General features: G+C 38.4%; 2 protein-coding genes across 2 annotated transcripts; one reads left to right on the top strand and one right to left on the bottom strand.

Annotated features, from left to right (window-relative positions):
* Window positions 1-2,762: 2,762 nt before the first annotated feature.
* On the bottom strand, window positions 2,763-4,308 carry LOC115961369. Its single transcript, XM_031080363.1, has 2 exons — window positions 4,018-4,308; window positions 2,763-2,954 (listed from the first exon to the last, which is right to left on the bottom strand). The coding sequence occupies exons 1-2, from the start codon at window positions 4,306-4,308 to the stop codon at window positions 2,763-2,765; spliced, it is 483 nt and encodes a 160-aa protein (XP_030936223.1).
* Window positions 4,309-13,970: 9,662 nt separating this feature from the next.
* On the top strand, window positions 13,971-15,046 carry LOC115961358. The gene is made up of 2 exons (XM_031080354.1): window positions 13,971-14,802; window positions 14,919-15,046. The coding sequence occupies exons 1-2, from the start codon at window positions 13,971-13,973 to the stop codon at window positions 15,044-15,046; spliced, it is 960 nt and encodes a 319-aa protein (XP_030936214.1).
* The last annotated feature ends 2,713 nt before the right edge of the window (window positions 15,047-17,759 follow it).

The following is a 17,759-nucleotide window of genomic DNA, read 5'->3' as shown; positions in this document are numbered from 1 at the left end:
TTTACAGGTTTCGATCGAGATGAGGTGGTGGTGCTATTGTTAGTTTTGGGTTTGTAGGTTTTGATCAATATGAGGTGGTGGCACGTTTGTTGGGTTTGGGTTTGCGGGGTTCCAATTTGCTGTGTATTTTGTTGGGTTTGATTTTGCTTGTAAGCATGGTGGTGGCGTGACTGTTGGTTTTATTGGGTTTGGTTTTCTGATTGGCTGTGTATTTTTAGGTTTGCGGGGTTTCGATTGTTGGTTTTGCGTGATTGTTGGTTTTGCTAGTGAGGACCTGTGAGGAAGGTTTTGATTAGATCAATATGAGGTGATGGAGATTTTGCTTGGATGGAATCAATTGGACCTGTAGAAATTCTGTAAGCAACTCGAGTCTCATAAGCTTGAGTTCCATGTGGATTAAAAATTTCCATGTTAGCGTGGCCAGAACATGGAACTTGAGTCTCTTATGCTCGAGTTACTACAGTGAACTCGAGTGTAATAGACTCAAGATATTAGTTTTCTAAATAGTTTGGAAATGTTGCTAACTAACGAAATTGTTTGAAAAATTGTGTTATTTTGCAAAACAAATCCAAGAAGTACCCTGAAGTTAAATGTGGAAGCTCATTTGGTTTCCCAAAGCTATTCCAAAGCAGGTATTTATAGGCTCATTGGTGGTCCACAATAGATTGGTCCACCCAAGATCTTTTGTTGCAATGAGGTGCTATTTTGGATTCTCAGCGTAGTTTGGGTAGAATGCGAATTGAAAGTAGGGATCACTTATTTTTTGAGTGTTCCTTTTTGATGAGATTATGGAGAACCATAATGTGTTGGTACTTAATAAAATACCTGAAGTTCTTGTAACAACCCAAGGAAAAGCGCTAGCCACATTTGTGCTATACCTCAAAAGGACTAATCACAATTGAGGTTCCTTGTAGTTGTTAATAAAACTCAGTTCAACCCAGTAAATATCCAATGTAGGACTCATCACATAGCCACACACATCACGCAATCAATCAAATTGGGGCATCACAATCTCCCCCACTTAAATCCCTAATGTCCTCGTTAGGGCCCACTTTGTGGGGTAGTGTCTTCGAGCCCACACGGTGTTACCGAGCCGGCTCTGATACCATATGTAACGACCCAAGGAAAAGTGCTAGCTACATCTGCACTATACCTCAAAAGGACTAGTCATTGAGCTTCCTTATAGTTTTTAATAAAGCTCAGTTCAACCCAGTAAATATTCGATGTGGGACTCATCACACACCCACACACATCACACAATCAATCAAATTGGGGCATCACAGTTCCAATAGCCAAGGATTATAAATTGGGATGAAAATCAGTAGAAAGGTAAGAATATGAAATTTGCTATTTGTAGATTGACAGGGAAGATGGCCAAATACCACCATTTTGCGAAATTTGTAGCAAAAAAAACACTATTTCGGAACTTATTAGTGATCTACCACTTTTCTGGTACTCGAGCTCTACAAACTCGAGTTCCAAATGGTACTCGAGCACAGTAAACTCAAGTTCTTAGAAGTCCTGCCACTGTGGCACCGTCTGACATGGAATTTGGGATTAAAAAATTCCAATTGGTACTCGAGTTTCTTGGACTCGAGTATTGTGGTAGTCTATACCCGAGTCCATTAAACTCAAGTATTAATCTGTATGTGAGACCCTAATTTCTTAAAATCATGCCAATTGATACTCGAGACCATGAAACTCAAGTACTGTGTTAGCAGTACCTGAGTCCATTAAACTCAATTATCAATATGTATGTGAGGCCCCATTCTTGAGTGCAAAGCAAAATCATGCAGATTAATACTTGAGTCCATGAAACTCGAGTATCAATCTGTATGGGAGGCCACATTCAAGCCTTCTTCATTTTGTTTTACCTAGTTGTTTTATTCTATTGCTCTCTCACTATTTCTCTACTGGGGAATGGCAACAAAATGATGGTACAATATAACCTATGGAGATTATGTTTTGTACTTTGGATAACATTTTGGCACCTCAAAGTACAAATGTACACAAATTGGTATCTAAGTAGTTCCTTGCAACAATGGGACTTCTTGATCCAATGAATAATAGGTAGGCTCTTAGAGTAGAGTTCGAAATGTCTTTGAAGGCGTCATTGACATCGATTGCCTGTAATACCAAAGTTTCAGGAAATGGAAGATTAACTAGATTGAGGAATGGAAGATTACGCATCTTCAAGTTTGGCAAAAACAAATGTTTTTGTTGCAACACAGTAGTTTAATTTCAAGCTGTCCTTGTATTTAAAGGAGGTAGGGAAAAAAAAACCAAAAAAAAAAAAAAAAAACTGAGGAAAAAATAATGATTATCATGGTGTTCCAGCATTGTATTTGTACCCATTGAAGAACCGAAATATTGACAATTAGTCATCAGTTGAGAGAATCGTAGCCTAATGTAGTTGGAAATCACATTTTGATGGGTGCAAAATCAGCCATTATTGATTTTTTATGATACACTAAACAAGAATATGTCTCTTGGATATTAACTCACAACTCCAAAGTTGATGGGATGCAAAATCATCCTTTCTCCTCATTAATAATTGCAGATAAATTTAGGCAAATTTCAAGAGTCCAACCAAAAGAATATGCTAGATTTATCCAAAACAATGCCTATGTTGACAATCCTATACTTAGGAGTCCAGTGTACTCCATTCTTCATGCAATATGCTGAGCCAAAGTAAGAATCTTGACATGCTCTTTCTTCCTCAGCTCATGAAGGATAGGCCCAAAAACTCTAGTGCCAATAGACTAGCCTTGCTTGTCAACAAGTACCACAACATTATCATCAAACTTCACCTCACTGCCATCGCAACGACCATGTTGCATGGTAGCACGCACAACCACACCAAACACAACTTTTCCTTTCTTGACTTTTCCATTTGGATGGGCTTCCTTGACTGATGCAACTATTGTATCTCCCAATCTTGCACATTTCTTCCCCTTCAAAGCTTATATGCATATCACATTTTTTGCCCCTAAGTTGTCCACAACTTTGAGAACAGTCCTTATATGAATGAAAGTCCTGCATTGCTGTAAAATTGCAAAGAGAAAGATTAAGTTGATTAAGGTGAGAACAATGGACCTCCAACAATAGATCTTAGAAAAATGGAATTCTTAACCCTTTGTCAAAATCATATGAACTGCTCCACAAAAAGGTGTTATGAGCCTTTGTTCTTTCAAACAGAATGTATAATAGCTTCCTTCCAGCATTTTAAGGGAGATGGTTAAAGCAATTCTTCCTTTCAAGGCATAAAATGGTGCTAATTGGTCTCTGAACAAGTTAACTTGATAACCAACCTATATTCTATATTCTCTTAAAACTAAGTTGTACATGGTAAATAGATCAAGTATAATAAAAAAGAAACATGCACACACAAAAACACATACAGAGCAGACATTCAGATATGGCCCAGCATTACCTAGCTATTACTAGAAATAGCCCTAAAACGAATAAAAGTCTAGCATAGGCTTTTATATTTATAAAAGTTCACCTTATCCATACACACACACACAAAAAAAATGAAACAAAACATAAAACAATCCAATCTTAAATTGGAGAAAAGAACACTCACTACTAAACTACTGTTGGATCAGCAGTCCAAAAATGCTAATTAAAAAGATATGTAAATCCGTGCACATGTATTCATGTAGCCCACAAGTTATTTTAGGTAGCTTGTATTGAAGAAATAAAACTTCAACCTATTTCTGTAATACACATTAAATAGCAAGAACATCAACTAGAACATCAAATTGTAGACAACAGGTTAAGCATATATTGAAAAAATAATATATCTTCAACCTATTTCAGCAATAGACATTAATGATTAAACAACAAGAACATCAATCATAACATCACATTCTAGGCAACTGGTTTTTAATATCATCATTACTGAATCAGGCAGGCATTAAACCTTCACAAGCAAAGAAATCACTATAATAGAAGTAGTAAACTGACTAATTGGTTGTGAGCATAAAAATTTAACACCCTTAATTAGCAATGTACTTGAATGGTAGGGTACTTGGTATTCACAAACTCAGGGGGGACAGCACCAGGGGTGGGCATGAATCTCATCTTATCTCTACCATATACATCTACGGGGGTAGTGCGAGTAGTCAGTAAGGGAGACGTACGAGTGGTGGGTAACGGAGATGTAGTAGAGGATGTGGATGGAGATCGATATGTGTCCCCATGGGCAAACGTATGGGATGGACCCACATCATCGTATGCCATGAAGCCCATGTCATAACTAGTGTCCAAATATATCTCAAATGCTGTCTGACTTGCCTCTTCCATGGTGTGGTAATGCACGGGTGTATGATGTCGACTAGATGTGGGCACAGGTGTGTGACACTGACCAAATGTGGGCACGGGTGTGTGATATCGACCAGATGTGGGACGCCAACTAGATGTATGACACTGACTAGGTTGACAGCCTCCATGCCCTTAACGTCCACTTGCTTGCCAACCACACCCTATAGCCGGTTCACTTGTGTTACCTGCAGCGCGTGCATCGTCCAAGGTCAACCGACTGATCTCTTCAACATATTGCAAGGCATTAATACAGTCGGTGTAGATCTTAGACCTTGGTTCGCACTTCGTCATAATCCTCAATTGTGATTCAACCTGTCACAAGTATACAAAAGTAGTGTTAGTAGGTTGAACTAAACTAGGCGAAGCAAGGTACATTTATAACTTCATAGTCTTTGTAAACTTACCAAAGTGTCCCAGTACGAGGTCTCTTTTGTAATATGGCAAAGAGTGCGGGGATGAAACCATACCATATACTCGTCATTGTAGCTCATCTCCCCATGGAAGGGCGGTGCATCGACAATTGTGGCATGCACATTCCAGTTAGCAATATGTGTGGCATGTACTTCATCTCAGTTTTTGTCTTGCTTGCCCTGTAGTGTTATCTTGTGAAGTTTAGTTGAAGTATCAACATCGACCGGTATGCCTTGCTTCATCCCAAACTATTGGAGAACACGTTCGGGGTGATGGCCTTCAACCACCCAAAGATGTATAAGCGGCACGATAGACCTCCATATGTGTTGGCCTGTTGTACAAAATGCAGGCAAGGAACCCAAATAATTTCTGTATGGTTCCCAGACAATCTACAATGATCCAATAGATGCAAACAACCATATTAACAATATAATTAGAATAAATGTTTAACAAATGTGTACAATACATGGCAACAATGTTTAACTCTGAAATAAAAAATGTTTATTCATTCCAAAGTGAATTGTAAGTACAACAACTACATGCCAAAGCAATTCCCACTTATAAGGCACGATACCTGATTTGGCCGTAGGGAAGCAAGTGACACACAATAGGCACGTAGGACGTGCATTGGATGTTCAGTTGTTATCTTAGCCCCTTTCCATCTAGCAAACGACACAAACATAATCTTTATGTTAGTTACTTACATAGTTTCTATACAAAAAAAGTTAATGCGGAAATGTAAAACGGTAACTATCTAAGATCCTACATACCTGATAGCAAGTGGACCTGAAGGCAGTGCCTGGGGTGGATGCATCATCATAGGACATGTGTGGAAACCTCGCCCACACCTATAACTGCACCAATAGCAGTGCACTGCCAATCTACTTGGTTGTCTTCTCTAATGCCTTATAGAAGTGTCTATATAACCAACTTAGTGCTGCACTACCCCAACTATAATTCTTTTCGTTGCTGATTGGATTGAAAAATTGTAGATTCATAATTGAAAGCCGTTCGCCAGACTTGTCCATAAACAGCATACCACCCAACATCCCCATTAAGTAAAACCGAGCATACTGCTGCACAAGCACCTCAGTGGCGTCAGCTGGGAGAGGGTTGCTAAACCGCTCATCGAACCATTTGGCTTTTACCCTCGGCCCTTCCATCACTGCAATGTTCTTACTAGCACCGACTACGCTATTCAGTGGCCTATGCCCTAGCAATTTGGCGCAGAGGTCACCCCAATCGTCCATACGGGTAAATCCCACCACCGACAAGCCATCTACAGGTACTCTCATTATAACCATCATGTCTTGTAGCGTAATGGTCATCTTACCGTGGGGCAAGTGGAATAAGTACATCTTCGACCGCCATCTTTCCACCAACATCGTGATCAATGCATGGTCAAGGTCCATATGTGGGACTTTAAGTAGCCCATCTAACCCTGCATCTGTGATATAAGCAGCAATCCGTGGATCTAACCCACCTTCAAGCAGACCTTTCTCTCGATGACAACAAGTCAGTACACCTGGCACTTCCTGCAAACAGAGTAGCTTAGTATTAATAATAGCATTCACTAAGCACATAATAATTATGCTTCAAACTTAAATGCCAAAAATCTTTCTACTACATATATTGACTACGATTTTGGACAAGTGCATACCTCACCTGCCAAAGGAGCATCCCAAAGCAAACTTAAATGATGCACAGCCTACCTCATCAAGACAGTCCCTATAAAGGGTCCTGCTCGATGTGGGTCCATATCTGGTATAAATTAAAGGTGATTAATGGCCCATTAAGTGACTACTGGCCCATTAGGTCAAATGCAAAGCATAAACATTCTAATTCTCTTTTTAAGGAGCATGACACATGAGGAAAATTCACATAATTGAGTTTCTACTTTTTCTTTTTCTTTAATAAATTTCTTTTATAAGCGTGAATTTCATTCAAGAGAGAGTGGCTATATACCTTACAAGCAGATTCAATGAACTACTAGACAAAGAAAAAAGTGTTATTTGTGTTATAGTTTATTGGCAAATTTAAAAGAAAGAGAATTGCAGTAGGGTAAAGTGAAGCCATTTGTTTTGGATGTGTTTATGCCTGGTAGGTAAATAGAGTTATGGCATTACAATGGCAGGGTGTCTAAACTACAAGCATGATCTTTCAAATTGGTATTGCAATTCACAATTAGAAGTTGAAAGTATTATGCATCTTTTAATAGGTATTATGCAATCCAAACACACATCTTTTACTTGAACATCTAAGGGTTATCATGCATTTGGTGACAACAGTGATCTGGGAAAATTCACTTCAAATACATAAATTTTCTTCTTCTTCTTATTTATTTATTTTTAATTATAAACATATTTGACTGAAAATGGGAATAATATATATCTAATGTAGCCTTCACTGATTTCATAAAAAAAAAAAAAAAAATTGAATTAAACTTTAGAATGTTAAGCAGATTACAACATATTCAGCTAATAGGAATAGAATACTTCAGCATACAAGATAAAACATTTTCACCCCTAAATAAATAAATGAGAAAGCCACAAGTTTCAGATGGAAGAAATTTCTAAAATGAAAGTCTCTCTACATTATTAAAATCTACCCTCACTTTAATAGTCCAAGCATCCTACTCATTATTCAACAACACCAAGCCCCAAAAAAATTTAGTCTCTACACACTAATAGCTATTGCATATATTCTAAGCAACCTACTCAGTCTCACAAATCAAATATGGCCTCAATGAGAATGCTAACTGTGTCCTACAATGACTGATTGCTCTAATAACATATGAAAATGTTCATTAAAAACAAAAAATTCAAAAATTACACTACAAATACCCACAAATACCAACATAGACCCACAAATAACCCTAACCCCCCAACTGCTTAAACAAATATTGAGATAAGGAGACATACCTTGCGATTCCAAACTGAAGATGCAGACCAAAAGTGAGAGTACAAAGCGTGAGCAAGAGGGAGAGTACAAAGCGAGAGTACAGAGTGAGAGCGAGACTGAAAGCAAGAGGGAGACTGAGAGTGAGAGCAAGAGCGAGACTGCAAGGGAGATTGAGAGCATGTGGGAGAGTGAGAGTGAGATGATAGCGAGATTGAGAGAGTGAGAGTGATGAGAGAGTAAGACTGAGTGGGAGAGAGGGAGATTCAGAGAGTTTAAAGTGTGGGTGTTAAAAACAAGGGCCATAATGGACTCAGGTATCTAACTAGCATAATACTCAAGTCCAAGAAACTTGAGTACCAAGTGGAATTTTTTAATGCCCAAATGCCATGTCAGATGGTGTCACGGTGGCAGAACTAGCACAGTACTCGAGTTTACTATACTCGAGTACCATTTGGAACTTGAGTTTGTAAAGCTCGAGTACTAGAAAAGTGGTAGATCACTAATTAGTTCCGAAACAGTGCTTTTTTTGCTACAATTTTTGCAAAATTGTGGTATTTGGCCATTTTCACCTATTATTATTATTATTATTATTATTATTATTATTATTATTATTATTATTATTATTTTTAATGAATGAGTCGGTTAGGGTTAGCTTTGCTTATCTATTCCTTTTCCAAGTAGGAAAGAACTGAACAAGAAAATAAAAAGGAAAGGTACCTTTTTTTTTTTCTTCCATTCATAAGAAAAATATGTATTTGTATTTTCAGTCAAATTAGTCAATGTCACATTGGGCTAGGGGCACTAGTTTGATTTTAAAGGGATTTTAATTAATTATATGGACTCCATTTTTACATAATATTAAAAAAAAAAAAAATTAAAAAGTAGGGTTAAGAACGTAGGGATGGCAATGGGGCGAGGTGAGGTTGGTTCATAGGCGTTCTATCGGGTGTGTCTTCTCTTTAGAGTGATGACAACACATGCTGGCTAGGAGCAAGGTAAGTTGGGTTTGGTGTGGATTGAAGATGTTTACTAATCTATATATATCTAAAAGCTGAAACGTAGTATTTATTGTTACTACGCTCCAGTTGAGCCACATCATCGTCCACCTCATTATCATTTTCTTTCCAATTTTCCTATAATTATTTTTAACATTTACTTTTTATTTTATTTTAATATTTACACTTTTTCCACACTTTCTCCACCCTTACCTTTTCATCTCCATGCTACCTTCTACATAAATATTATTCTTTTTCTTTTCATCTCCCCACTACCTTCTACATAAATATTATTATTCTTCTTTTCATCTCCTCACTACCCTCTACATAAATATTTTCTTCTTCTTTCTCTTCATTTTCCTTTATTTTGTCTCTTCTTATTCACATTCTCTTACTATAAATTTGTAACTATCTATTCCATTCTATGCATGGTTTTCTCTCACAAAAAAAAAAAAAAAAAGGTTCTCTCTCTCTCAATTTTTTTTTCGTTGAATTTTTTATACATTCTTCTATTTATGCCAAATTACTAATCTTTGGGAATCCTTTCTTTTCTTTTCTTTTTTTTTTTTTCTACACAAAAATCATTATGCTCATTTTCTTATTTAATTTAATTGGGTAGTTTTCCAGAATTCAAAAAAAGGTTCTCTCTCTTTCTCTCTCAATTTTTCGATGAATTTTTTATACATTCTTCTATTTATGCCAAATTATTAATCTTTGGGATTTTTTTTTTTTTCTACACTAGAATCATTATTCTCATTTTCTCCTTAATTTGATTGGGTAGTTTGCCAGAATTCAAGTAAAACCAGACAATAAGGAATTTTATGGCATTGGAGAACGCTTGAATATATACTAGCCAAAAGTTGAAAGTCAGCAAATTAGTGGAGCTATGATTAAGCTTTAAACAAGATTGATGGTATTGCCAATGTTCTTTAATTAGCATCCTTATTTCTATTTCTCTATATATGTTTCCTAGAATTAGTATTAGGCTCATTTTTATTTTCTCTATTATATTCTAGGTAGACCAAGAGTTCTTTAAAACTCCACATTGGTTAATGCCATTTAGATTTGTTTTTTAAATTGTTTTTTTCTCTTTAATTGTTAAATGTTATCCTATTTTTGTTCTTTCTTATAACTCTAATTAACGTTGATGGTTTTTTTTTTCTTTTTTGTTAGTTAAGGTTGATGGTTCTTTCTTATAGAGGAAAGAAGAAATTGAAAACAATTGAATTCCGTATAAACCTGTACCTAAAGGGGACGGGAGCCTTTGTTTATTTCATTAGAGACAATATATTAAAGGGGCATATCCTTTGGTCATTGCATTGCATTTCTTAGAGGTTAAAAGATAAAGCTTGTCATTATAGGAAAACATTTGGGGTGGATATCATTTTAATATTTTTTTTTGTGTATTTCATTAATATTTTTTAAGTTGAACCATATTCTTCTAACTTTGTTTTAGTGTGTTACATTTGCTTAATATATAACTCATCTCTTATGGAATAAGGAAATTACCATAATAATAAAAAATCATCACAAAATTAGAACTTAACGAAAATTAAAATAAAACTAAAGAAATAAAAAATAGATTTTATAATAATTTATTAGTCAAAAAATTGGTAGGCATATTCAAATTCCTATTTCCAAAAACAACTAAGTATTAATCCAAACCAAAATTCAATGAAAATTATAAAAGGGAAAGAAAAGACTTTCTAATGGGAAATTAAAAAAACACAATACTAAAACACATATTAAAAAAAAAAACCATCAATCTTAATTAGAGTTATAAGAAAGAATAAAAATCTTTTATGTGCAATTGTTCTCTTTATTGGTATTTATTGTAATATATTTTATTTTTACTTTTTTTTCTTCTCATCTTATGTTATTCAACAGTTAAATTTAGTCACATCTATATATATATATATATATATATATATAATAATTAAACATGGAATATTTTATTTAAATTTAAATCAATAAAATTATCCTTAAAAAATTGTACTCTTTTTTTTTTTTCATCTACACTTTGTCCAAGCTTTTTCCTTACCTTTATCTTTTCATCTCCCCACTACCTTCTACCTTAATGTCACTATTCATCTCCCCACATCTTCCATATCATTAAATTATTTATATTTTAATTTATCTCCTTTTTTTATTTAAAAAAATTAAAATTTTAAAATTTTACTTAAATTCAATAAATAAAAGTGTCCTCATACTAGGGACATACTCATTCTCAAACCCAATACATCAAAGAAAAAATATAATACAAAACAAATGCCAATTGGGAAACACTAAATTAAAAAATAATAATAATAATAATAATGAGGATATCAAACCAAATATAATATAAAGAAACTAATAGTTATGGATATACTTGCCCACAAACTTGCAAGACGGGCTATTAGAGATCCTTTTCTTGTCTGGATGGAGGCTGTTCCTCCAGATATTTTTGATGTTTATCAACTTGATCTTTTAAGGATGCATTAATAAATTATTAACCCAAGGGGGTTGTTTCTCAAAAAAAAAAGAAAGTTATGGATATACTAACTTAAGGGTAGCAAAATTAAATGAAAGAAAAAAAAAAAAAAAAAAAAAAAAAAAAAAAAAAAAAAAAAAAACTACAATGCATATTTAATGCAATAAAATAATCATCAAGTTTTGGAAAACAATAGGTTGCCTATGGAGAGAGAGAGAGAGATGGTAAAAAAAAAAAAAAAAATCAAATGTCAATTAGTAACTATTAATTGGAAAATAAAGAGGTTGTAAGGAGAAGTAAAAATAAAAAATATATATGACCAATATGAAGAACATTAAAAACTTTACAGTGTAATAAAATCAACTGTTACATTCACTTAAAAAATTGAATCAATAATCAATAATTAAACACAATCATAGCAATATATTTAAACTTAAAACCAATCAAACTCTAATTCATAACTAAAAGGAGATGTTCTCATGTAATAATAGAAATTACATAAGAAATGAAATTATGATAATAGTAAAAAACATTATAAATGAAATTTTGAAAAAAAGTGATAAAACTAATTAGCTAATATCATTATGAAGTAGTAGTCTATGATTTTGCACATCTAAAGAAGTGGAATATATAGAGTTTACTTAAGGTATATGTAAAGATTGACATTAAAAAAAAGATATGTAAAGGTTAAAAAAATGTATATTCTATAAATAAATAAAAAGGTATATGTAAAGTTTTTATTAACTTAGAAGAAAATGAAAAATCAATTATTAATAACAGTAACAACAACAACAACAACAATAATAATAATATAGGGGTAATTACATTCCCCTTTCTTGAGGTTTGAAGAAATGACACTCTACCCCAAACTTGAAAGGAAAAAATATTTTCACCCTTTACATTTGTTTGACCAAACTTTGTTAAATTAATATTAAAATATTGTGTACTAACTTGCATGTGCTTAAGGTAGGTTCCAAAATTAACCTTAATTTAAAATTAAATTCTCTTATTTTAAAATTTTAAATTAAAGTGTATTTCAAAATATTAAGTGTGGGGGCCATTCGATCAATAGGCCCATTAAGGTCAGGATCGTTGGGCCTGTGGCCCATCCGAGGATGTGTATCCGTCCGAGGAGGTCAAGTTAGGTCATAAGTCAATTACCGAGGGGGGTGGTAGTCAATATCACGAGGGTAGAGTTCTGTATTCGTCCGAGGACGCCATACTCCTCGACAGTATGCGTCCGAGGACGATCAGGACGCGGTCTTGTTGCAACCGGACCTCAGAATTATGTCACCACTGAAGATAGGATAACAGACTAAGGGTAAAAGGGAAAAGACAAACAAATATCTATAACTACAGCTGCCTCCACATTAATGACCTCCCAACCAACTCTCTGGCCGCATTAATGTGGAGGTGATACCTGAACAGTAAGGATGCAGCCTTACAGCTGCCCATAGGAAGTTCCAGGAGGTGCTAGATGGGACAGAAAGAAATCCTCCGAACCCAACCTACACGTGTGTGGTGAGGATGGAACACAGAGTGGTATATAAACTAAAAGAAGAACATGCAAGAGAGGATCAGAAAAAAAATAGAAAGAAAGAAAACAGAAACAAAAAAAGAAGAATGAAAAGAGAAAAAGAACTGTATCGATTACCAAAGAAAACGATCGTTGTGCCAGCTCTGAGCCTTCGATATACGTGAGGGTGAATCTTTTTATTATACAAAAGTTAACGTAGTTCTTTACACCCACGCTCTACAAATCATATTGTTTGGGCCTATTTACGTGCGAGCCCAGTATCGTGTTGGGTCGTCACAAATTGTGTCCCTACAATTGGCGCCGTCTGTGGGGAGAGCTTATGTTAACTTAAAGGACTTCCGGTGCAACATTTCTGATGGAGGAAGTGGGTCCACATCACCCCGCGGCGGGACCGCATCAAGAGGATGTCAATCTGCACCAGGCAGAGTCAAGGGGCTTCCAGCATGGTGATCCTCGAAGGAGTCCCGAACGGAGAGAAGGCCATGAGGGGAGTGTACGTACAACTCATACCATCAGGAGCCACTCTCGGGGGAAGAGTCACGTCTCCCACGCGAAGCATGATGGGAGTCTGCAACGTGAGATTACAAATTTGAAGAGAGAGTTGTGCCATGCACGGCGGGAACGTTCCCCACCTTGCTCTGAACCATCATCTGAGGAGTCGGATGGAGCTAGTTATAGGCGGAGATCGAGAACTCCGCCAAGTGAGACTTTCTCCTATGAAGAGGAGCACCGCCATCGACGTAAGTGTAGAAGCCCACCTAGCAGGGGCTTGGGAAACGATGCCATGAACAAAGCCTTGAGTCAAATTTCCAAGTCACCCTTTACGAGAAACATAGATGATGCGATTCATCCTCGGCGATTCCATCAGCCTACGTTCTCTCTATATGACGGCCATTCGGATCCGGTGGAACATGTAAGCTATTTCAGCCAGAAGATGGCTATCTATTCTAGAGATGAGGCTTTGATGTGCAAAGTTTTTCCATCGAGTTTGGGTCCGACGGCGATGAAGTGGTTCAATGGCTTAAGGGCCAATTCTGTTGGATCTTTCAAAACCTTGACTCGGGTTTTTGGTGCTTGCTTTATTACATGCAGCAGGACCCCTCAACCTTTGGGATCTTTGCTGACTCTGTCTATGCGAGAGGGCGAGACTCTCAAGAATTACTCGGATAGGTACTGGGAAATGTTTAACGAGATAGAGGGAAAGAACGATGCTGTGGCTATAACCACTTTCAAAGCTGGTCTCCTAGCTGACCACGATTTGAGGAAATCCCTGACGGGTAAACCTGTCACCAGTGTGCGCCAACTGATGGACAGAATAGATAAGTACAGAATGGTAGAGGAGGATCAACTTCAGGGAAAAGGAAAGGCCAAGGTGATCCCTCAGGAGATGAGGGATTTTAGGTCAGACCGTTATAACAACAGCCGACCACGGAGGGATTTTGTTGGGCAGTCGGGTTCGGCGGACGCCCAGGTTGTTAATGCAGTATTTCGGGAGCCAGTGCAGCAGGTTTTAGAGAAGATAAAGAACGAGCCATTCTTCAAATGGCCGAACAAGATGGCGGAAGAGCCTAGGAAACGCAACCCGAACTTATATTGCCACTACCATCAAGATCATGGGCACACGACGGATAATTGCAGGAATTTGTGGGATCACTTGGAGCAATTGGTCCGTGAAGGGAAATTGAAACAACTCTTGCATCACTCCAATGGAAGGGCGAGCCAAGCAGGTTCAGAGGTGCGTGGGGACGCTTCATCAAGGCTCCCTCTGGGTACGATTAATGTCATCTTTGCGGCACCGGGAAGGACTGGATCTTGCCCCTCCAGAGTATTGTCAGTGTCCCGATCCCCGACCGAGGATCATTTCCACGTAATGAAGAGGGCTAAAGGGCGTGTCCCCCTGATTCTAGGCTTTTCAGATGAGGATATGGTTGGGACCATACAGCCCCATGAGGATGCTTTGGTGGTAACGTTGAGAATTGGCGGATACGAAGTCAGAAGAGTGATGGTTGACCAGGGCAGCGCTGTGGATGTGATGTATCCAAACTTGTACAAGGGGCTAGGTTTGAAGCCAGAGGACTTAACAACCTATAACTCCCCTCTAATAAGTTTTGAGGGAAGGTTGGTCACTCGCAAAGGACTAATCAGGCTGCCCGTTCAGTCAGGTACGGATGTGGTGGAGGTGAACTTTATTGTCGTAGATGTTTTTTCTCCGTACACGGCAATTATGGGTAGACCTTGGCTTCACACCCTTAAAGCGGTTTCATCTACTCTACATCAGAAGGTGAAGTACCCATCCAGAGACCAAGTGTTGGAAGTAGTAGGGAGTCAGGCGGCTACTCGGCAATGCCTAGTAGTGGCTATACAGCATCGGCTAGAAGCAGAAACCTCAGCTACGGCCGACAATGAGTTATAGCAATTAAAGTCCCCAATATCAGGCTTAGACGTGCCAGCCAATGGGGTAGAGTGTGAAGATCTGGAAAAGGTAGTTGTTACTGATGATCTAGAAAAATTCTTCTAGGTTGGGGCTAAATTGCCTTTACAAGAGAAGGTGAAGTTGCTGGAATTCCTCCGAGCCAATGTGGACGTTTTTGCATGAAACCCGTATGAAGCCCCAGGGGTGGACCCGAATTTCATTTGTCATCGGCTCAACATGAATCCTGCCGTTATGCCCAGGAGGTAACCTCCTCGGCAACCATCGAAGGAACACGCCGAGGCGGTCAGATGTGAAGTTGCCAAGGTCAAACAGGCTGGGGCTATCAAGGAAGTTTTCTATCCTCAATAGTTGGCTAATACGGTGGTAGTAAAAAAGAAGACTGGAAAATGGCGGGTGTGCATGGACTTCACGGATCTTAATAAGGCCTGCCCCAAGGATCCATTTCCTATGCCGAAGATCGACCAGTTGGTGGATGCGACCGTGGATCACCCTAGGATGAGTTTCTTGGATGCCTTCTAAGGGTATCACCAAATACCGCTGGCCGCCGACGATCAGGAAAAGACTGCTTTTATGACCTCGATTGGGAACTACCATTACAAGGTGATGCCATTCGGTTTGAAAAACGCTGGATCTACCTGCCAACGCATGATGACGAAAATGTTTGAACCACAACTGGGTAGAAGTATTGAAGTTTATATCGATGATATGGTTGTGAAAAGTAAAGTGGTGTCCGAACACGTGGAGGACCTCACGAGTATCTTCGGGATACTGAGAAAACATAAGTTGCGCTTGAATGCTTCGAAGTGCTCCTTTGGTGTAGGTTCCGGGAAGTTCTTGGGGTACATGGTGACCCATAGAGGAATTGAGGTGAACCCAAACCAGATTAGGGTCATTAACGATTTGCAAGCACCTCGGAATCCAAAAGAAGTGTAGAAACTGACTGGAATGACTGCTGCGTTGAATCGGTTCATCTCCAGGTCGGCTGAGAGGTGTCGTCCTTTTTTTCACCTATTACATAAGTGGCAAGGATTTGAATGGACTGTGGAGTGTGCTGAAGCATTCCAGCAGTTGAAAGAATACCTGTCCAGACCACCTATCATGTCTAGCCCTGAGGTAGATGAGGTGTTGTTTGCTTATTTGGCGGTAGCCCCTTATGCAGTTAGTTTCGTCTTAATACGAGAAGACAATGGCGTCCAAAGGCCAGTTTATTATGTAAGTAAATCCCTCCATGAAGCCGAGGTGAGATATCTTTCATTAAAAAAGGCCATACTGGCGGTGGTCCATGCAACACGCAAATTTCCGCACTATTTTCAAGCCCATACCGTGGTTATCTTGACTCAACTGCCTCTTAAGTCCATACTCAGAAGTGCTGATTACATCAGAAGAATTGCCAAGTGGGGCACGATTCTGGGTGCTTTTGATATCAAATACATACCTCGCACCTCTGTGAAAGGCCAAGTTCTTGCCGATCTGGTGGCTGAGTTCGCCGAGTGCCCAGAAGAAGTTAATATGAATCAAGGTCATATGGATGAAAAATCGGTTGGCCTAATATCCGCACAAGGTGAGTCCTTTTGGAGGGTGTACGTGGATGGGGCCGCAAACCAATGGGGAGTAGGATTGGGATTTGTGTTGATATCCCCCGAGGAGGTCATCATCGAGAAGTCGTTAAGATTAGGGTTCTCGGCTACTAACAATGAATCAGAATACGAAGCTTTGATAATGGGAATAAGTATGGTCCATAAAATGGGTGGAAAGGCAGTGAAGTTATTCTCAGACTCGAGATTGGTAGTTGGCCAAGTGAGAGGAGAGTTGGAGGCCCGAGACCCAAGGATGTAAGGGTATCTGGACCTGGTTAAGCGTATACGAACAAAGTTTGAGTCTTTCGACTTATTGCATATTCCTCGAGGTGAAAATACCCACGCTGATTCCTTGGCGACCCTTGCCACATCCTCAGTACGAAATTTTCCTCGGGTGATTATCGTCGAAGACTTGTGTACCTCCACCTCACCAGAAAAGGAGGTTTGCCAAATCAATCAAACCAATCCGTCGTCAAGCTGGATGGATCCCATATTAAAATTCCTTGAAAGTGACATATTGCCCGAAGATAAGGTGGAAGCTGAGAAAATACGAAGGAAAGCTCCTCGGAACTGGTTATCCGAGGATAAAAAGTTATACAAACGGTCCTTCTCTAGGCCATACCTGCTCTGTGTGCCTCCTGAGACAGCAGAGTCGATACTGGAGGAATTGCATGAGGGCATTTGTGGAAGCCATACAGGAGGAAGGTCTCTAGCATGTCGAGCCCTCACACAAGGATATTGGTGGCCAAATATGCGAAATGAAGCGCAGGAGTACATTAGGAAGTGCGATCAGTGTCAAAGATATGCTCCAAATATCCACCAACCAGGAGGAGCTCTTAACCATCTCTCTAGCCCTTGGCCTTTTGTCCAGTGGGGGCTGGACATTGTCGGCCCTTTTCCTAAAGCCATAGGAAACAAGAAGTACCTGCTGGTCGGCACAGACTACTTCACTAAATGGGTCGAAGCTGAGCCCTTGGCGAACATCAGAGACGTAGATGTGAAGAAGTTTGTTTGGAGAAACATTGTTACGCGATTTGGAATTCCCCGCACTCTTGTCTCAGATAATGGGCTCCAATTTGATAGCAATGCCTTTAGGGAATATTGTTCA

The sequence above is a fragment of the Quercus lobata genome, chromosome 2, assembly GCF_001633185.2.
Source record: "Quercus lobata isolate SW786 chromosome 2, ValleyOak3.0 Primary Assembly, whole genome shotgun sequence".
NCBI classification, from domain to species: domain Eukaryota; kingdom Viridiplantae; phylum Streptophyta; class Magnoliopsida; order Fagales; family Fagaceae; genus Quercus; species Quercus lobata.
The sequence above is the reverse complement of the archived record's forward strand: the minus strand, read 5'-3'. Positions and strand labels throughout refer to the sequence as shown.